Raw genomic sequence first — 22,300 nt, 5'->3', positions numbered from 1 at the left:
AGTAGGTACAAGGTCTGGGTTCGATTCCCTCTGTGTGTTTGTAATCTACTCCAACTTACTGTCCAAAGATGTTACCCTCCAGAAACATACATCTTTTTAAAAAAATCTTTCTTCCATCTTTCCATGTTTTACTGATCAATCAATGCACCATTTATACCACATGATGAGTTGTTCTTAATTGACAAAATAAACTCAAAACTCAAAACTCAGAAACCGTAGATGGAGAAGCAGAGTAGTTCATCCATCTCTACACTCATCACACAAACTGTTCCTTCATCATTAAAGCAGAAGTGAGTGATATATTTGTGTTAATATAAGTCTTAAATAGTTATATCTTCCGACAGCAATCACTTACATAGAGTGTTTGGACTGAAACACGGGTCTCTCAGTCCCTCTGCTCTGCTCTGAGCCGAGGAGAAAACATTTATCGTATCCTACAGTTTTTATCCAATGAGGAGAGAGAACGGCATGCAGGGCTGTGTGTGCAGCCAAGGAACGCCGTGAATGTGGTGACGTAGCGACGAGGACTGTTATGGTGCGTTCAAGGAAACTCGTATTTTTCCGACCGTGAAGTGGTACCAGTTCGATCTGGTAGGAGTTCACTGGTCGGAAGTTACGAGTGGCCGTTATAGTGACTTTCACCGGTAAAACAGGTCGGAAAAACACGAGTGGGTTGCCTGGAACGCTACAAAGTTGTAAGTTGTGACTTGAAGCTGTAATTTACGATTTCAAAAGCCTGCCTGGAACGCAGCATTAGCGAAAACGACCGGATCACTCAATTCTGCTTTAAATATAAGCTAGCTTAAACTTTGATTCTTATTTTGTCAACAAATTCCATGAAAAGACTAAAACCATCGATGTGTTTTTCAATATTTCCTTTGACTTTATAAATAAAACTTCGCCTTTTTTTTTAAGGGAATCTTTTCAGTGGTGGTTTTTCCATCCACTTGGAAACGTTTGGCGCCCTGTGGCTACAGATCCACACACACATGATGTTTGTGAAAGGGATTAATTCACCGCTGGTTTTGATCTGCATGAGGTTTCATTGACAGCGATAAAACACTTTTCCTGTAGCGAAACAAAAAAAAAAAAGAAAAAAAGAAAGAAGGAAAAACCAAACGTCCATTGGTGTAAGTACTGACTCCTTTAGCTCAGCATCAGTTACCGTAGCAGCAGTAGTGGAGGCTCCAGTATCACAGCGAGTGCCACTTGTTTTGGTGCCGCCGTCGCCACCGAGGTGTGTGTGGGCGAGAGCCAGAGGAAGATGGAGGGAGAGATGGAGGGAGAGATGGAGGGAAAGATGGAGAGAGAGATGGAGAGAGAGATAGATTCGCTTGCGGTGGCGAGCAGCATGCGGGCGGGCGGCGAGCCAGCAGCGGGTTTATGTGTCGCTCAGTGGCGGCGGCAGGAGCAGGAGCAGGAGCAGGAGCAGGCTGTCGAGTTGGAGAGCTGCATTATTTAGTGAACATGAGTGGGCGAACAGAGGAGGAGGAGGAGGAAGAGGAGGGAGGAGGAGGAGAGCAGAGGAGGAGGAGGAAGAGGAGGAGGAGGAGGAAGAAGGAGGGAAGAGGAGGAGGAAGATGATGATGAGGAGGAGGAGGATGAGAGAGAAAAGGAGGAAGGAGGAGGAAGATGAGTAGGAGGAGGAGGGAAGAGGAGGAAGAGAAAGGAAGAAGAGGAGGAAGGAGGAGAATGGAGAGGAGGAGGAAGGAGAGGGAGGAGGAGGAGGAAGAGGGAGGCGGAGGGAAGAGGAGGAGGAGGAGGAGAGAGAGGGAGGAGGAGAGAAGAGGAGGAGGAGAGAGAGGAAGGAGCAGGAAGAGAGGAAGAGGAGGAGGAGGAAGATGAGTAGGAAGAGGGAGGAGGAGCAGGAGGAGGACGAGAGAGGAAGAGGAGGAGAGAGAGAAGAGGAGGGAGGAGGAGGGAGAAGGAGAGAGAGGAAGGAAGAGGAGGAGGAAAGAGGAAGAAGAGGAGGAAGGGGAAGAGGAGGAGAGAGAGGAGGAGGAGAGAGGAAGAAGAGGAGGAGAGAGAAAAAAGGATGGAGGAAGAGGAGGAGGAGGGAGAGGAGGAGGAAGAGGAGGAGGGAGGAGGAGGGAGGAGGAGGAGGGGAAAGTGGAGGGGGAGAGAGGAGTAGGAAGAAGAGGAGGAGAGAGAAAATGAGGGAGGAGGGAGAGAAAGGAGGAGGGAAGAGGAGGAGAGAGAAAAGGAGGGAGGAGGGAGAGAAATGAGGAGGGAGAAGGAGGAGGGAAGAGGAGGAGAGAGAAAAGGAGGGAGGAGGAGGAAGATGAGTAGGAAGAGGAGGAGGAGGTAGAGGAAGAGGAAGTGGAGGAAGAGGAGGAGGAGAGAAAAGGAGGGAGGTACAAGACTGCAAACGCTCACATGCTGCTGCTAAAGGACGAGAGAGAAACTGCTGAGCAAACACATAAAACACACACACACACTTCCTGTTTGGTGCGTAACCATGGTGATTATCCTGCACGACGCAGCGAGTCTTAATGCTGCTGCTGCTGTTTGTTTGTGTGTTTGTGCGTTCGTCCCTGAACTCGACACTAAACTCCACAACAACCACAAGCTGCAGCCACATGAGCCCCGAGTGTGTGTGTGTGTGTAGCTGTAATGAGACGACATGTTTGCTGAACACACACATCATTCACACACTGAAGCACCCGCGTGTGTGTATGTGTGTGTGTGTGTGTGTCTGTGTGTGTGTCTGTGTGTGTGTGTGTGTGTGTAGCATTGTGATACTGTGTGTCTCTTTATCTCCTCTGTCTTGTTGTCGTTTCTGTTTCTCAGGTGTGTGGAGAGAAAAGTCGATTCGAGAACCTCATGGAGTTTTTCCGCAGCGAAGACAACAACATCGACTTCATGGTAAAAAAAAAAAATTATTCACTAAACTACGGTGGCCCAGAGCGGTCAATACGCTTCAAATTTAAAGGGATAGTTCAACTTTTTGGCAAATTGGCCCATTGCCATAATAATCCCTATAGTCATAGCAGTAGGTTCGTTACCTTTAATTGTCGGTGCAAGCTATTTTTAGAACGGCGGAGCAGAGCCGTGAGCTGCTCAGAGCTACGCTACTGTACGGAGGCTCATGGGATTTCTTGGTTTCCCTCATCAAACTCATCAAATACACAATCCAACAACTCCACAACGCTCTGGTGGACAAGTTGTGACCTGCACATTCACCACGCTATGAGATAATAACACAACGTTACCAGACAGAGTTGTTTTAGAGGGAAATGGAGAGACTGTTGATGAAAAACTGTCCCTGGTCCGTCACTTACTTTAATGTGTTTGTGAGTTCAGGTTTTACAGTAATGACAGAAACGTTTCCCTCAGATTTTTCTCTTTATTTAAACATTGAAAGTGTCCACAAATATTTTATGTGCGTTTGAATGAAGATTGTGATTTAATGTGTCATCAACTCTTCTCATGAAGCTTTAACAACTAATCTATAACTGTTAATCAATGCTGTAACTGTAGCTATATGAACTTTAGTGTGATATAAAATATGAAGTCATTCAAATTTATACATTTACAAATATATAAACAGGCAGATTTTTATAGCAGCACAACACAAACAGAAGTTTAATAACCTTCTTCATGTTACACCGACTGTGTGAAATAACTTGAATGTGTGTAAACAGAAAAGATCCTCATTTAATATTTAGAAAATTTCTCTGTCGTTAAAAAAGAAAGAAAGTTTGAACAACAGAAAAAGAGAAGCAGTAATTACAGTCATCAGTCGTCATTATGAAGCTCTCAGACAAAGACATTAACAAAATGACAGTCTTCATTATAATTAAACAGACTGTGTGCAATTATGTGCAATGTGCAGAAGATATGACGACAATCGGCTGAATGTTGATTCACCTCACAGCTGCAAATACAGACACTGTGTGTGTGCTGCAAAAAGGAGATGAGGCGACAGGTGATTCAAAATTAGACTATTACCATTTAATTAGAAGTAATACGAGATAATGATATTATAATAGAATCATAATCATAATCAATTAAATCATCTGTTTATATCTTCTTTTAATTAATGACTTATTTTATCTATGCAACATCACAAGACTCGTCACAGTTTCCTGGAGTCTAAACATTTTATTTTCATATAACATTAATTGATCAAAATAATATCAAGGACAAGCAGTGAAGTGTCAGATTTGAGAAGCAGCACATATTGAGTATTTCCATTTAATTATTCATTGAACCATTAACCTATTATCTAACAGTTATTGATTAGGTTTCTGTTGTTATTATGACTTTGACAGAACTATTAGATCCAATTTTTCTAGTTTAAATCTTCCAGGTGCCTCATGTTGGACTCAGTCGCTCTCTTCTCTTCTTCCTTCCTGCTGCTTCTGAACATGAGTGTATTTACCGTGTGTGTCCACCAGGTGGCCTGTATGCAGTTCATCAACATCGTGGTTCACTCAGTGGAAAACATGAACTTCAGAGTCCACCTGCAGTACGAGTTCACTCGACACGGCCTGGACGAATACCTGGAGGCAGGTCGCACCTCTGACATCTCACTCTGACCCCAGAGATCTGTGTTTGTTTCTACATCTGCAGCTCACTAATGAGATGTTTTATTTTATTTTATTTTTTGGTGGCTGGGGTGGTGGTGTTTAGAGGTTGAAGTTCACAGAGAGCGACCGGCTGCTGGTGCAGATTCAGGCCTATCTGGACAATGTGTTTGACGTCGGAGCGCTGCTGGAGGACGCAGAGACGAAGAACGCTCTGCTGGAGCACATGGAGGAGCTGCAGGAGCACAACGCACAGGTACCACACGTACAACCAGCACAACACACAGGTACGACACGTACTGTACAACACGAACAAACAGCTCAGACCAGGTCCAGGCTTCACCATCACTCTTTACACTCTTCACTCTTGTCACAGTGAATTTTAAATAGATATGATACGATAAACTTTATTGTCTCGTTCAGGGAAATTTGTCTTGGACACTGTAGCTGCCCCATAAATGCCTTGATGGCCACAAAACAATACACCTCCAACCCAGCAAACACAAGACATAACAGCACTGCACATATCCCACAACATAGCACACATACACCTCATAAATTCACCATGGTAAGAGCACTATAAGAATTATTGCACTCGCTAAGAAATTGATAGATAAGGGGACACTTTCTACCCATTAATCTCCACTGAATAATGATGAAACTGTTTTTTTTTTCACATTTTTGAGAAGTTGCACATAAAGTTATAAAAATATTTATACACAAACAGAGGAAACATTCTCGTCTCTATCAGTAACCAGATTATTGAGGTCGTCTTCATGTCCGTCCTACTGTACGTTACAGTGACATTATGTATCTACAGACCTGCCTCCACAGTTCATCTCTTTATTACAGTTACAAACAACACACAGAATAGAATAGAATAGAATATCCTTTATTGCCATTGCCACATGTACAATGAAAATGTCAGTCCAACACTCAAGACTATAAAGAAAATAAAAGACTATAAAGGAGCATAAAAATAGCTATAATAGTTTAGTTTATTTGCACATTACTGTATATAGCTTACATAAAAACAATGAAAATAATTGTGCAGCCAAAAAATGAAAATACCTCTACTATGTAAAAACAACAGTGGTGGTCTTCAAAGTCAAAAAAGATGACAATACAGAAATTCATAACATTAAAAATAAGAGAGAGAAAAAAAGCAATATTCATACAAAATTAAAGATAAAGATTGACAGATCCATAAGTGCTACAAATCTTTGCTAAATAATTATTTTTTCAGTTTTTTTTTTTTAACAAAGCCAGTGTAGATATTGATTTTAGTGATGTAGGTAGATTGTTCCATAGTGATTGTCATCTTATCTGTATTTTAAAGTGCGTTGATTGTGCAAAGTCTGACAACAGCGAAATATGAAAGTCTTTTGAATATCTTGACGAATATATGAGGAATGTATGAGAATAAGTACTGTTAATAATAAATAAAACATAACAAAACAAACAGGAAAAAAACCACACAACCGTACAGTCAATCTCCGCCAAATTGCTCAATCCCGTAAGGTTATGGCTGTGGCGTAGAAACTGTTTTTGAATCTGTTTGTCCTTGTTTTTATTGCTCTTGTTTTTATTGCTCTTAGTATTGTTTCTATTCATCTATAAAACCCTCAATGGAAACTTTCTTCAGATGTTCTCGACACGTTTGCAAACGAGGAGCCCTCCCTTCCTCAATGTGGATTAAATTAAGGCTGAATAAATGAATGAGTAAAGATGAATAATGTGTAATGAAAGCTGTGTGTGTGTGTGTGTGTGTGTGTGTGTGTGTGTGTGTGTGTGTGTGTCTCAGCTGAGCAGCCGGCTGCAGGAGAGTGAGAGGGAGGCGATGGAGAAAGTGTCGGAGCTGGAGAAGAAGCTCATTCAGACCACGAAGGAGGTGGAGCTCCTGAAGGTCAGCTCATCATCATCATCATCATCTCCAATGCAAAAACTCAAAATCTTTCCAAGAATATTTGTCTTATTTCTTGTCAAAATGTCTAATTTCTAGTCGAAACTAATCTCTTTCCACTTAAAATAAGACTCATCAACTAAAACTTAACTTGTTTTTAGATCATTTTCACTTGTTTCAAACAAATTTTCACTTGAAATAAGTAGAAAAATATGCCAGTGAAAGCAGGTTTTTTTTGTGCTTGTAATAAGAAAGAAAAACTTGCTCCACTATCAGATTATTTTGAGTGAAAATATGCTTTAAAGAAGTAAAAAGTGTCTAAAAACAAGCTACTTTTTATCTGACGAGTCTTATTTTAAGTAGAATGAGATTGTTTTGACTAGAAATAAGACAAATATGTGTGTGTGCGTGGACTGTGCATCACTGTAACCTGATGTGTGTGTGTGTGTGTGTGTGTGTGACAGGAGAGTCTACGCGAGTCGTGCTCCCAGGTGGCCGTGCTGCAGCAGCGGGAGCGAGAGAGAGAGCTGGAGCGCGAGAGGGAGAGAGAGAGAGAGAGGGAGAGGGAGCAGGCTAGCGAGGCGCTCCGGGAGCTGGAGGCCGGGGTCCAGGCGCTGGCGGAGCGCGGCCTCGTCCGGATGCAGCGCTCCTCGTCTGGACGGCTCGACCTGCAGGTGGTGGTGCAGGACGTCCCAGAGGCCGCAGTGACTCACACAGGTCAGAGCCCAGGATGAAGTTTATCACAGTTAAAGGAGCAGTACGTACATGAGACTGTTGCTGCAGGCAAATTCGCCATCTTGGCTACGTAGCGGAATATAATATATAATATTTACAGGTCCAGTGTGTAATATCTGTCCAGGTTTATTGGCAAAATCTGAATCTACTACTCATGAATATATTTGTATTAAAGGGACAGCGAGGAGTTTTGGAAAGCGAAGTGTTCTTATACTACATTTACCATGAGCCTCCGCGCGCACAGTGAAATTCTTGGAACGGTGCAAGATGGACGTCTTGCCAAGAATGTTTTCATTCAGCTCGCCCAGCGTTTCCGCCACTAATTAAAATAACAAAATAATGATAGAGACAAAACGATATATTTATTGAAAATGGAGCCATTAACAAGTGTGGGTAACGTAGATTCATCCACATTAACGTGAGACTTTTTTTATAACCAAATAGAAACTCCTTGTTGTCCCTTTAAGTGTATAATCGCTATAAAATAAAATCTGTTTGGTTTTCGTAGCCTTATAATTATTCTTCTACATATACAGTAGCAAGGGTCTTGCTTAGAGAGTGTCGCCATCTTGCCCCGCCATGTTTGTACGGCAGCCCGATACTTGCATAGGAACCCTGTCTGACAAACTTGGTGATTTTATGATTACTTACCGCAGTTGAAACACTTTTGCACACCGGTTGATAAAAGGTGCGTCGGAGGAGGAGAGCAACATGGGCTGGTGAAGAAGACTCCCGCGCACTTTTTCCTCACTTGCAATTTTTATTCTTATTTTTTTATGCCAGCGTTTCGGTTAGAAACCTTCCTCAGGGCATCAAAACCAAAAACTTACCATAAACTCCTTTGTCAATCACAGAGATGCCTGAACTTTCTCCTCTCAGCTGAGACGCAGGCGGTCGCTTTCAACTCCAACTCCAACAACAGTTCACCTGTGTCCTCCAGGTCGAGCTCAGTGTGTGTGTGTGTGTGTGTGTGTGTGTGTGTGTGTGTCTGGTGTAAAAAGAGACGTGTTAAATGTTATGAACGTTACACAAAGAGACACTTTAAAAAAAAACGTTATTCTTGAAAATGAGAATGAATGGATGTGGCCTCAGGACCAAACAGTTTACAGCCTCTGATCTTCTCTGCTCCGGCTACATTTTGTTCCTGTGATCTATTCAGGATGAGATGAATTAAATTAAACTGAGGCTCCACTTTAAAATCCACATAAGCTCCCACAGACTTAACACAGTGGATTGTGGAGAAAGAGCTGCTCCAGATAATTGCTCTTTCTTTCTTTTTTTCAGTTTTTTTTTGCTGCTGCAGCTCAGTGAGATGTTTTAACTTTACATTTTTCTGCTTTCGTGAAGGTCCGTCGTGGTTTTCACATCAGATTCTTGTATGTGTATATTTTATTTACAAACGAGTCTAGTAAAGCAGCGGTGTCGTGATGCATTCACGTGCACCTCGGATGTTCCTGTTTCACCAGTTACGAAGTTGCTCTTTTCAAAATAAGTGATTTCATTTCTTTTTAAAGGGATAGTTCACTCAAAATTGAAATTTCATTCATTATCTACTCACCCACATGTCGACTAAGGGCTGGGAGAAGTTTCAGAGTCCTCCGTGGCTTCTCTGAGTTGCAGCGGGGCTCCGTGCAGCACTGCATGTCCATATGACGGTTGCGGATGGAGCTCACTTTTCTTCGTCCAAAAAGACACACCAAAAAACATCCAAATACCTCCATAGTGCTCGTCTTTAATGTCCCTCTTGTATCGAAGCCCCAACATGAGAAATTGTTCAGAAAAAAATTAAATAAGTCTATGTTTAAAGCTTGTTAGCGGAAGCTCCCAGCACTACTCCTGGTCAGTGCAAATCGCGCCGGCGCAAATTGTGCAAGATTTGGACGGACCAGGAAGAGTAGGGTTAGGGAGGTATTTGGATGTTTTTTGGTGTGTCTTTTTGGAAGAAGAAATGTGGGCTCCGTTCGCAACCGTCATATGGACATGCAGTGCTGCACGGAGCCCCGCTGTAACTCAGAGAAGCCACGGAGGACTCTGAAACTTCTCCCAGCTCTTAGTCGACATGAGGGTGAGTAGATAATGAGTGAAATTTGAATTTTGAGTGAACTATCCCTTGAAGTGACAGCTACAGATTAAATGTCCGACTTCATTATCGTCTCTGATGATCTCGTCTCCACCTGCAGAAACGTTTCAGACTTTACTGAAGATAAAATGTGAATTGTTTCTCTCGCAGCGCAAGACGAAGTGGACGCAGCTAACATCCCTGAGGCTCCGCCCACCTCCTCCGACTCGCCGCCACATCTCTCTGAAGCTTCTTTAGAGACGAAACAAGCTCCTCCTGCTCCTCCTCCTCCTCCTCCTCCACCACCACCTCCTCCCCCACCTCCTCCAGGCCCAACCGCAGCTCCTCCTCCTCCTCCTCCTCCTCCTCCTCTGCTGCTTCCTCCTGGTGCTGGTGGAGCGCCGCCGCCACCGGGGGCCGATGGGAGCTCAGGTGAGTCGACCATCAGGCAACAAAACATCCACAAACTACTGGAGCTACTTTTTACAAATAATTTATCATCAGGTCAGAGAGAAACATAATAATTAATATTCTGTTTCACATCATCGTCATCAACGTTTCACTGTCGTTTGTTCCAGGTCGTAGGAAAAAGACGCCGGTTCAGACCAAGTACCGGATGCCTCTGTTGAACTGGCAGGCGCTCAAATCCAACCAGGTGGTCGGGACCGTCTTCAACGAGCTGGACGACGAACACGTCCTGCAGGTTCGACCACTTCCTGTCCACAGAGACTGTTTTTTAATGTCTCAGTCAAATTTCAAATCACCTTAAAGGGCACATAGTATGGAAATATCACTTTTTGAAGGCTCTTTAACATATTTGGTTTGTCTTCTGGCCCCAAGTTTGTGAGAATTGATTAAAAAAATCTGTAATTTGCACCTCACTTGGTCCCTTAGACACAAACAAAATGCTCTTTTTCCATTAAAAAAAAAAAAAAGAATGGCATTATTAACCTCAGTCCTCACCATACATAACAAATATTCATGAAGTTTTTGAATTTTTAACTCCTTAAATGCCAGTTTTAGCGATTAAAGTATCTGTTTTTTGTTTTTCTTTTATGGAAAACACAAAATGTTGATTTTTTTTTCACATCCCATATGTGCAAATAACACATTTTTTAAGCGATTATATATTAGAGCCTGGGACGGTCATAAATTGGCAGCAACACTGATTCTGATCAATTTCTATTTTTTGGTGCAGTCATTTGTAAATAAATTGCTCCACCTGTGTTCCTTGGACACACACAAATCACACAATGCTCTTTTATTTTTTATTTTTTATTTTTTATTTTATTTTATTATTATTATTTTTTTTATTGTGAAACACAAGACAAACAACATAACGGACATACAGCAATGGATACAGAAGGTGTGCGTGTGTAGTTCGAGTGCAGTGTAGTGTGGTGATGGTAATAGTGCAAAGAAAAGGAAAGAAATTAAAGAATCACGACGGTGACCTAGGTCTCAACAACAAAAACGATACAAAGGGTATAACAGCTATGACAGCAAACATATAGCAAACATAACAGTACTGATGACAGCATTAATTCTGGAGGTGAGATGGAAGAAAAGGGAACAGCCGGGATCAAGGATGAAAGAATGAAAGAATGAAACAAGGGAAGAGGGGGCAGAGGATGGGTGCTTAAGTGGAATTGGACATGAGTGAATAAATAAGAATAGACAGGTAATTTGATTGATTAATAAAATGAATTAAAGAAGCGGTGCGAATGAGAGGAAGAGGGGGAAAAAAAGTAAATAAATAATAAACGAATAAAGTTGAAAAATAAGGAGCGAAAACCCAAAAACGATTGAACAAGTAAATGCATGGATAAGTAAATAATAAACTGGGGTCATTTTGTGGAATGTCACATTGACAAGATGTATCGGGTCCCGTTGATCGGCCAGGCACCGGACCCTGGACCCCCGCCGCCACCGCCCCTAGTCAACCCCCCGCCACGCCACACCCAGCCACCCTGGGTCGCCCCCAGCCCACCTTTCCCTTTCCTTTGTATTTGTTAGTGTGGTGCATTAAAAACAGGGTGTTTGTGGTGCATTAAAAAGGGACCGGGTAGGCCATGTAGAGTGTTTAGTTTGTATTTGTTTTCATCTGTTTTCAACAATGCTCTTTTAAAGATCGCCATAGAAATATTATGTATCAATATAATTCTTCCCCTTTTTTTTTTATTTATGAATGCCATTATTAACTTCAGTCCTCATCAAACATTGAGACTTGGGCCACAATTTTGAGGGGATTTCAACACCAGGGAATGAAAAAAATAAAAGAAAATTGCAATTACAATGGTAGTGTAGTGTATTCGCATGCATTTTGAATGGGAGGGAAGGGACACATATTGCTCTGTAGTATTTAGTTTGAAAGGCATATGAAAGACTTGAAGGAAAAAAAATGAATCCCAGAATACACAACCTGGACAAATTTCATGTTATTTGCATCAACACAGGTAAAGTTATGTAAAAAATCTAACAAAACACAACAAAACAAAAACACAAACTAATGTCTAGGGTTAAACTTCTTTATAAAAAATGACAAATGTCTTTTCTTGAACTCTCCCATCAGGAGCTCAACATGGCGGCCTTCGAGGAGCAGTTTAAAACCAAGGCCCAGTCGGCGCCTGTCGAATCCGGGACCCTCAAGATGAAACTGGCCCAGAAGACGCCCAGTAAAGTGTCTCTGATGGAGCCGAACCGGGCCAAGAACCTGGCCATCACGCTGCGTAAGGAGGGGATGGCTGCGTCCGACATCTGCTGCGCCATCGAGACGTACGCTGCTCTCCTGAACCTGAACTACTTTTCTCTCTCTGTCTCTCTGTCTCTGTCTCGTCTGTACAAACTCACTGAGACGCTTTAAATTCACATCACTTGCCGCCCCCACAGGTACAACCAGCGAGCTCTGAGCCTGGACTTCCTCGAGCTGCTGGAGCGTTTCATCCCCACCGAGTACGAGACGAAGCTCATCCACAACTACGAGTGCGAGGGCCGGCCCCTGGACGAGCTCAGCGAGGAGGACCGCTTCATGGTGCGCTTCAGCAAGATCCCGCGGCTCGCCCAGCGCATCAGCACGCTCACCTTCATGGGCAATTTCCCCGACAGCGTCCAGATGATACAACCTGTGAGTTCACAGAGGAGGGAGGAGGGGAGGACAGAGGAACTTCATTACACTTTGATTTAACACAATAATTCACAGCATTGCAATTGCATCATAATGTCTAGAAATAGCCAAGAAATAACGGTCAGTTTCATAGTAATGTCGAGAATTATAGCCAAGAAATAACAATTGATTGCATAGAAACAGCCCAGAAATAACGGTCAATTGGTCAAAGGACTTGGTGGAGAAAAATTCTGGCCTTTCCCAAAAAATTCAAAACATGAAAAGCATGTGGAATCTTTTGACTTTATGAAATCATGACTTTACTATGAAAATGACTGTTATTTCTAAACTATTTCTTGACATTACTACGCAATTAATTGTTATTTCACGTAATTAGAGGCCTGTAAATTAAAGGGTTACAGAATCCACAACTATATAAATAAGGTTGAGCCTTTGTAGAATGATGTATTAACCCTCTGAGGTTGGTGGCAGGGGCATTGTTTCACTCTTTCATGTCTATCTCTGGTTGACTGGCTGAATGATAGCAATGTAGTTCTTTTTTTATTGAAAGCGAGAAACTTCAGTCCTCTGGTGTGTCTGTAGCTCACCTAGAAGCTGAGTCGTCCTGCCTCAAACATCCGTGTCCAATAGGAGACTCCTGTCCCATCACAGGAGACCCGTGCACCTTCACACGATGTGCCAAAGAGTGTTCATTTACATCATCTGTTGCCTTGTAGATTAACATTTGCTCATTTTACGTAAGCTAAGACCAAGACACAGGCCTCATATGGAAGGAGAAAGTTTGTTCACTGCAGGAAAAAAGACAAAAAAGCCAGTGCACCCCATGGAAATGTCAGACAGAAACTGTTTTCATGTCAGACGAGTGGGGCATTTTTGAAAATAATGTAAATAATACATTTTATATCATAGTTAGAGCCCTTATTCTATTCCCCCAAGACCTTAAAGAACAGTTATATAGTGTCTAAAAAGAAGATTATAAGAACTTTTTGTGTGTTTCGAACAAATATTTGCAAAATTTGTTTTCCGTTTTTTGTTTTCCTCCATGTAGCTTTTTCTACCTTCATATGACTCCACTACAGAATGAATATCCTGAAAAAAAGGATGTCAATTGCTTGATTGTGCATCACAGGGCTGAGGTTTTACAAGCGTTAATACACAAGGAGACCAGGCGAGAGCAATACAGAATAGAAATTATATATAATAGAATAGAAAACTTTATTGTCATTGCATGTGACGATACAACAACCATACATTACCAAAAAACAAAACAAAACAGAACAAAAACGTAACTAGTCAATAAATATCTGATAAATAAAATAAAATGCCAGTTATAAAATTTGTTAGAAAACGCTGTAGACTCTGAAGGGTTAATGGGAGCCAGTGTAGATTAGTGATGTGATCCTCCGCAGTGTGAATGAAGTGTTATGTGATCATCTCTTTCTGCTCAGTTTGGAAATAAATGAATCGTCGTATCAACTTTTTATTCTCTCAGCAACTGAACGCCGTCATCGCCGCCTCGATGTCGATCAAGTCCTCGAGCAAACTGAAGAAAATCCTTGAGGTGAGTTTCTGCTCATTATGTGTCTGAGTTTGTTTTTTTTTATTTCATCAGGAATCTGAGAGTCAAAGGAAAAAATGAGCAGTTACATTTTTATTTTTCATTTCATCAAGGTAAAAAGCTTCACCTTGTGCCGAGGCTGTGTTTAATGAAGGGAAAATATTTTCTGTTTTTATCTGTAGAGTTTGAGGAGAAGGGGTCAAAGCAATTTATGTTTTATTATTTTTTGAAATGTGAGTCTCTGTGGTTTAAGTGCCGTATTTCAATACTTTTATTTTTTACTTGTATGACCTTGTGTCTGATTTCAGTATTTCATGTGCATGCCGGTAATGTTTTGTCATAATAAAATAGTTTGATTGATTGATAATTTTCTGTGAAGATCATCTTGGCGTTTGGAAACTACATGAACAGCAGTAAGCGAGGGGCAGCGTACGGCTTCCGCCTGCAGAGCTTAGACCTGGTGAGTGAAACTGGAACATAAGTAAAGAATATATTATATATAGTATATATTATTTTACCAACCTTGTGATCACACACTTTTTTAAAATTTTGTCTCAGCTGTTGGACACTAAATCTACAGACCGAAAACAGACGCTGCTTCACTTCATCGTCGGCATCATCCAGGAGAAATACCCAGAGCTCTGCTGCTTCTACACCGAGCTGCACTTCCTGGACAAAGCGTCGCTGGGTACAGACTCACCTGCATCATCCACCTGTCACAAAGCTCCACACACACACACACACACACACACACACACACACACACAGTTCAAAATAGTACAAAAAACATTAATCGGGGGGATGGGATGGGAGCGTGTTATTTATTCACTTAAGATTTAATTATTATCAGGCTGTATAGATGAAGTAGTGCTGAAAAAAAAGATACCAAGCATGGGCATGTTAAACATTTTTTTAATGTGATTTTTTATGTTAAATCAGCACCACACAACTCACATAGTTCAGTTTGATGCATTTTCTCTAAACACTAAAACTAAACTATTTGTTTCCTTGAAATAGTTTTTAAACTGAAAATTCTTCACAGATTAGTTTTTCTATTAATCTGTTGCAGAACTATAAAGAAAGTCATTCAAATGCCTGAAATCACAATTTATCAGATTTGAAAGCAGCAAAAATAAAAAGTCTTCTTTTATTGGATCAACAGTGCAGAGATGTTAGCCAAATCCTCATTTTACATTTGATTGGACACTTTAGTTAAAGCTCCATAAAATATAAAGGTAGATGTTAGTATTAAACTCCTTCAGAATAAAAGTAGACGTTTGTGTTAAAGCTCCTTCAGAATAAAGGTAAATGTTATTATATAAAGATGAATACAGTATAGCTGCTGACACCCGTGCTCTGTGCTGTAGTCTCTCTGGACACGGTTGTGCAGGACGTCCGGGCTCTGGATCGAGGCATGGAGGGGACCAGGAGGGAGTTCTCCGTGGAGGGGGAGGAAAACCCGGTGCTGCAGACGTTCCTCAGCAGAAACGCCGAGCTGCTCGACTCGCTCTCCGTCGACGGGAAAACTGCACAGGTTCGAAAAAATCACTCAGATTCACTCACATTTCCAGCGTCCACCTCCATTTCTTTGTTTAAATTTTTGCTTTGTGTGTTGTTTCCAGGACGCGTACGAGTCGGCTGTGGAGTATTTTGGCGAGAACCCTAAGACCACTCCTCCCGCCATGTTCTTCCCCGTGTTTGTCCGATTCATCAAAGCCTACAAGGTCAGATAACTCTCTCACACTGTATCGATCCAGCCAGGGCTAAATGAACTCACTTTGCAGTTCCAGTTTCCTGGTGGTGACGTCGCTGTTCGACCTTCACATGTCGATCATCGGTAGATTAACATCAACTTCACTGATGTTTCATTCAGCAAGCGGAGCAGGAGAACGAGCAGAGGAGGAAACAACAACACGTCCTCCACTGTGACGCTCCGTCGACTCCACCCAAACCCGAGGTCAAAGAGAACAAGGTGACACACACACACACACACACACACACACACACTGACTGCTGCATGTTAAAGGTTCATTTCAGTTTGATTCGACTTTGGGTCTTTTAATTTGAAATGTCAAAAACGACACTGTGCTGCTGTAACAGATGAGACCAGGAAACTACAGCAGCTCGGAGGGGTCAAGAAACACGAGACAAAACTAGACAAAAAGACAAAAGACAAAATTTATTAGAATAGAATAAAATAATTTAACATTTACCCATGGATTTCCAATTAAATCACTGCAATACGGAAATGTATTTGTAAAGCTGGTAAGTAAAGAACATAATGGTAAAACAAACAGAAAAAAAGAAAAACAATCTGAGCAAATGTTGTATATGTATAATTAAAAATAGATAAGTATGTAAATAAACAATTAAATGCCTAAATACATTTATTTTGGTAAATAAATGTATTTAGGCATCTAAAAATCTAAATTTGTTATTTTTTTATTTCTGTATTTCTGCATTCTTGTATTTCATTAAAATACCTGTATTGAATAATTGTATCAATTACTAAATAAATTGTGAAAATTAATAAAATTTAAAAACAGAAATTGCATTTTTGATTTAAAAAAAATGGCATGTAATCATTTTTAACTTCACTTATGTCATTTTTTTGTCCTTCATACAAATGTTCAGAAACATATTTATAATTTACTAAATGATTAATGAATCTGATTTGACTCTTCCATAATAAGATTTGTGTTGTGAGAAACCTTGAGGAAAAAAAAAAAGTCACATTAAAACTTTGACTTTCATGTTTGATCCTCTCTACTTGTACGATGCCTCAGGTTTCCATGGCGCCCAGGCTGCCTCAGATGGACCTGATCGCGGAGCTGAAGAGGCGGCAGGTGTCTCCGCTGGTGAGGGAGGGGAAGGACGGCGCCATCGAGGACATCATCACAGGTTAGCTTAGCTTAGCATAGTGGCTGGGAGTGAAGGGAAACTGTAGCATCATCACCATAGAGCTGCTTCATTAATCCTCTTGACCTCCTGTTTTTCATCCTGTTGACTCACTCGTTTCTTTCTGTTGAAGCTTCTCTCACTTTTATTCCTCCTTTCTTTCCCCCTCTCTTTCTCTCTCTTGTTTGTCCCTCCTCTCTTCTCTTCCTCTACCTGTCGTATCTTCAGCTCTAAAGTCCGTGCCCTTCACGGCTCGCTCTGCCAAACGCTCCTCTCGTCTCTTCTGCGACTCCGTCTTCAGCGACGAGGTGACGTCCTTAAACCTCTCCGACTCTGACGACTGGAAACAGGAAAATAACAAAAAAACATCCTCTGTGACCTTTAATTTCTGATTAATTCCACCTTAAAAACCACTTAACTCTACGTAAAAGATGTTGAAGTGTGAGTGGAGGCTGAGCTCTGCCAGCGGCTCAGCTCTGCCCTTGAAACTTCTGTTTAGTTTGTGTTTACTGTGTTTGTTCCTCTCTGGAGACGTCGACCCTTTTAAGGCTCGTTGAAAACCTCGGCTGCTTTTAAAGTGGATGAAAGAAGCTGATGTGACGATGACGACGACGACACGTCCTTCAAACTGAACGACCACACAAACCAAACTCTGTTTTTTTTTCCCTCTGATGCTTTTTATTCTCAGAAGCTACAGAAAATATATAGAGAGACATAAATAAATCTATCTCCTTCTTCTGTTCTTCACCTCCGTCTTCATCGTGTTTTTACAGATGAATATTAACAAGGTGAAGAATTAAACAAGACCTGATCTGGGATTTATTTTTATTAACAGAAACTCTTATTACAGCACGTTTGTGGTGCACAGCTAGCATCTACAGTTTGTGACAGTGACATAAGTCATGTTTTACACAAAGGACATACACAAGTGTGTTCTTAGGGCTCTCAAATTCCTTTCATTTACATACACCGATCTGTACACATACATATTTATATAGATCTACACGCTACTCACAACAAATACATCAATAAGGAAATTATATTAAAGGTACAGAGGGTAACGATGGAGTATTAGGGCCACATTGAAAAAAAAAGTAATAGTTTTATGAGAAAAAAGTCATAATTTTAAGAGAAACAAGTGTTTAACCTGTTGTTTTAGAGGAGGAAAGTTGTTAAAATGAAGCTGTGGAACATTTTTGTGAAGTTGTACTTATGTGTAGGTTTCACAAACAAGGAGATACTTGATCTTTTGGCTCATCAGCACCACATTGTCATCAGTATCAGGACTTTGAAAAGAATATGCAAGAAAATGCATCTATTCCGCAGAAAGAACCAGGCGGACCTGGAGGAAATCGCTGCTTTTTTCTCATAAAATTGCAACTTAAAGCAGAAGTAAGCGATATTTTTGTGTTAATATAAGTCTTAAATAGTTATATGTTCCGACAGCAATTACTTACATAGAGTGTTTGGACCGAAACACGGGTCTGTCAGTCACTCTGCTCTGCTCTGAGCCGAGGAGAAAACTTTTCTCGTATCCTACAAGTTTTATCCAATGAGGAGAGAGAACGGCATGAAGGGCTGTGTGTGCAGCCAAGGGATGCCGTGAATGTGGTGACGTAGGGACGAGGACCAATAGATCCATGACGAGGGCGGGGGCTGCTAACTCCATCGGCTGACAAGACGCTATGGTGCGTTCAAGGCAACCCGTAACTTGTGTTTTTCCGACCTGTGAAGTGGTACCAGTTCGATCTGGTACGAGTTCACGGGTCGGAAGTTACGAGTGGCCGTTATAGTGACTTTCACAGGTAAAACAGGTCGGAAAAACACGAGTGGGTTGCCTGGAACGCTACAAAGTCGTAAGTCGTGACTTGAAGCTGTAATTTACGGTTTCAAAAGCCTGCCTGGAACGCAGCATTAGCCAAAACGACCGGATCGCTTACTTCTGCTTTAATTCTCGTAAAATTATTACTTTTTTCTTGTAATATTATTAATTTTTTTCTTGTAAATTTTGCCTTTTTTGTCATAAAATTATGACTTTATTCTCAAAAAACTATGACTTTATTCTTGAAGTCTGTGAAAAATAATACTCCGTCGTAGAGGGTTTAATGTTGATCTTGGGTTTTTGAGGCCGATATTGATGTTAGGGGGTTAAAAAATTTGTTTATATTCCTGATGTTTACACACACGCAAACACTTTTTCAAAATCAGTAAAAAAAAAAAAAGGTGAAAAGTTTCTAATGAATAAAGACACACTCTGCTTTCACAGATTAAAGATCATTATTGTCTAAATTATCATTATAGAAACATCAATTTATCTTGTCTGTCCTATATAGCTAGTATATATACATGGGTTAAACAAAAAAAAAAGAAGAAAGAAAGAAACTGTACAAGTCACCCTATCATCGATATTGTTTCAGGATGGATATTTTTGTTGTTGTATCCTTTTTGTTAATTTATTGGAAATAAAAATATATATATATATAAAAAAAAAAAAAAGAAACATCAATTAGGGTCTGATCAATTAATATCAGTTCAATCTACTCACATTTAATAGAGTTATTTATTGTTAAACGGTAAAATGTTGAACCTCCACTTTATATTTGTGCCAATATGAACCGGTTTATTTCTGACCTGTGTGTTGTTGTTGTTGTTCGTCCTCCTCAGATCTGAGGAATCAGCCGTACAGACGGGCGGACGGCGGGCGGCGCAGCGCCAAGTGGAAACCGGGGCAACAGCTGCACGTGTCCTCGGACATCTCGCTGTGACGGCTGCCGAGCGAACGGCACTGAGGTGAAAGAGCACGACTCACAGAGACGACGACAAACCAAACAAACAACGACCTCAGACACACGATGAGACGCTAACGACGCTGATTGAGACGATTACAGAGAAGAGAGAGACGAGCTCCTCGTTAACGCCGCTAACTGACAGAAAAAAAAGAAGAAAAAAACCTCATGAATCATTTTCAATCAATTTCTTTTTTTTATTTAAGTTCTCACAACATGATTTTTTAATTGGTTTCATTTGAAAGAGAATTTTAATTACAGCAGCACCATTCATCTTCCTGTCTCCGCAGTAGATTAAAGATCAAAGATTTAAGCTGAAGATTTGTAAAATATTTAAATTATTTTTAATACTGAGGATGATGAACTTCTACTTCACTTCTGCATTTCAACAAATAAAGTGTTTTATACTGCTCTACGTTTGGTTTCTAGGACTTTTATTTCTTTTCATGGATTCACACATGTATTGACACATTTGCTGCTGTTACAACTTCAGTCCAACAAATAATACCAGTTTTTCTCTAATTCCAATTTATTTTTTGTGGTTTCTCTTTCAAAACGTTGAGATTTCATGGAAAATTTTCAAATTTTTTTTGTAGACCTTTTCTACGTAAAATTGTATGTAAAATTGACAATGGAAAATAAAATATGGAAAATAAAACAGGAACATTTTACTAAATTATTAGTATAGCAGATATCAGCTTCACGGCCGTTTCGGCTAATGCTGCGTTCAAGGCAGGCTTTTGAAACCGTAAGTTACAGCTTCAAGTCACAACTACGACTTGGTAGCGTTCCAGGTAACCCGTAGCTCGTGTTTTTACCATCCTGTTGTCTGTGAAAGTTCCCTATAACGGCCACTCGTAACTTCCGACCCGTGAACTCGTACCAGATCGAACTGGTATGACTTCACAGGAAGGAAAAACACAAAGTACGAGTTTCTTTGAACGCACCATGAGTTAGCAGCCCCCGCCCTTGTCAGGCATCAATTGGTCCTCGTGCTACGTCACCACATTCACGCGCATCCCTTGGCTGCACACACAGCCCTTCATGCCGTTCTCTCTCCTCATTGGATAACACTTGTATCCCACAAGGAAAATTTTCTCCTCGGGTTACAGCAGAGCAGAGTGACGGAGAGACTCGTGTTTAGGCTGAAATACTTCATGTAAGTGATTGCTGACGGAAAATAGGACTATTTAGGACTTATATTAACAAAAACATTCCACTGATATCTGCTTTAAATTACGGTAATTATAGGAATCAATCATACTTTTCCTCATCAAGCTATGACTATTTCCTAATTACAATTTTATCGCAAAATATTATATTTTTAATTGTAAAACTGAAACTTTGCAAAATTTTCATTTTTCTCAAATATCAGTTTTTAAGTCCATCATAAAACATGACAATTTATTGATATAATTAAAACTGTTTTCTGACAGAAACCTGACATGAGTTTAGTTATAGTTTTAGTTATAGTGGGTTTTAATTAACAAAACCCACAAAAAAAAAAAGACAGAAACAAGCTTGGGGTGAAGTTTAATTTGTGCAACTTTATTAAGAAAAACAAAGTTATGAAAGAGTGAAAAAGTCTGATGATGAGTCTCAGGTTTTAAAACAAACAAACTAAACTTTTAATTGAAAGGCAGTAAAACTACATGGATGTTGTTGAACTGTTGAAGTTTAAATGAACTGATGAGTCGTCAGTTTTTCTTCTCCAGTGACGTCAGCAGTTTTCCTGCCTCTGATCTCATTCCTCTCAGCATCTCTGTGATTTTGCTGCTTCGTTTCGCTGCCTCTGCTACGAACTCTCTCGGGCGTCCGCCGGCTCTGCGACAGTCGCTCATGATGAGTCTCTGCGCTGTCGTCACGGCAACCAGAGTCCTGGAGGCTTGTGCCGCGACTCTTTTCTCGTGATCTCCGCTTCCGCTCGTCGACTCGTCGGCGCTGACGGTGTCGTCGATGATCCTCAGCTGCTGCGCCAGAGGATCGAGACTCGCTGTGAGCTCGTCGGCAGCGTTTTGCACCGTCTTCACGCTTGAATCTCTCTCTGCGATGTCAGAACTTCCAGTTAATTTAAATGCCGCGCCCGTCCCGCAGAGCGCACCGAAGCCGCCGCCCACAGCGCCGCCTGCTGCTCCGACCGTCCCGCCGAATATCCCACCGATGGCACCGCCGGTTACGACACCGACCGTGAACCAAACCGCTTTATTCACCGCACGATCATCATCATCGCCGCCCAACGGTGTGACCACGACACCGACGGCTCCGCCCACGGCGCCGGAGAACACGCCGCCGGCAGCGCCACCCAACACGCTGCCGAAGAGCTCCACGGCGGCTTCGACCGCGTTGATCCTCCCGCAAAGTTTACCATAGGTTGCTGCAGCCACGGCCCCCAACGACCCCCCGACCACGCCGGCGACGCCGCCACAGGCTCCGCCCACGGCGCCGCCCAGGAAACTGAACGGATGAGAAGTAGACGGAAGGTTCTGAAGTCGAGCGGCCGCCTGCGTGAAGCTCCGTGTCGCCTTCTGCAGACTGCGCTCGTGGTGGTCGTAGAGAAACACGAAGGACCTCAAACTCCTCGCGAGTTCGTCCTGTGGGTTCGAACAAGACGTGAACGGTTGATCGTGCATCGCTCCACCTGCAGAGTCCACGACGTTTCCCATGTCGTCGTCGTTCTTCCTCCTCCTCAATGATTCACCTGAACCTGA

The 22,300-nt window shown here is 41.6% G+C and overlaps 1 protein-coding gene across 3 annotated transcripts in view; it reads left to right on the top strand.

Moving 5' to 3' along the window:
- fmnl1b (formin-like 1b) overlaps positions 1–19,990 on the top strand; it is a 42,878-nt gene extending 22,888 nt beyond the window's left edge. For all 3 annotated transcript variants that reach the window (XM_083994697.1, XM_083994696.1, XM_083994698.1), the window contains 17 exons: positions 2,791–2,865; positions 4,401–4,511; positions 4,636–4,785; positions 6,334–6,435; positions 6,897–7,149; positions 9,398–9,658; positions 9,805–9,929; positions 11,799–12,001; positions 12,116–12,350; positions 13,843–13,911; positions 14,288–14,368; positions 14,467–14,596; positions 15,276–15,442; positions 15,531–15,632; positions 15,782–15,880; positions 16,695–16,809; positions 19,471–19,990. In XM_083994697.1, the coding sequence (XP_083850823.1) occupies positions 2,791–2,865; positions 4,401–4,511; positions 4,636–4,785; positions 6,334–6,435; positions 6,897–7,149; positions 9,398–9,658; positions 9,805–9,929; positions 11,799–12,001; positions 12,116–12,350; positions 13,843–13,911; positions 14,288–14,368; positions 14,467–14,596; positions 15,276–15,442; positions 15,531–15,632; positions 15,782–15,880; positions 16,695–16,809; positions 19,471–19,571 (2,379 nt within the window). In that variant the 3' untranslated portion in view covers positions 19,572–19,990. The remainder of the gene's footprint in view (positions 1–2,790; positions 2,866–4,400; positions 4,512–4,635; positions 4,786–6,333; positions 6,436–6,896; positions 7,150–9,397; positions 9,659–9,804; positions 9,930–11,798; positions 12,002–12,115; positions 12,351–13,842; positions 13,912–14,287; positions 14,369–14,466; positions 14,597–15,275; positions 15,443–15,530; positions 15,633–15,781; positions 15,881–16,694; positions 16,810–19,470) is intronic.
- The last annotated feature ends 2,310 nt before the right edge of the window (positions 19,991–22,300 follow it).

The sequence above is a fragment of the Trachurus trachurus genome, assembly GCF_905171665.1.
Source record: "Trachurus trachurus genome assembly, chromosome: 19".
NCBI lineage: Eukaryota > Metazoa > Chordata > Actinopteri > Carangiformes > Carangidae > Trachurus > Trachurus trachurus.
Note: the sequence above shows the minus strand (reverse complement) of the source record. Positions and strands in the feature narration are given on the sequence as shown.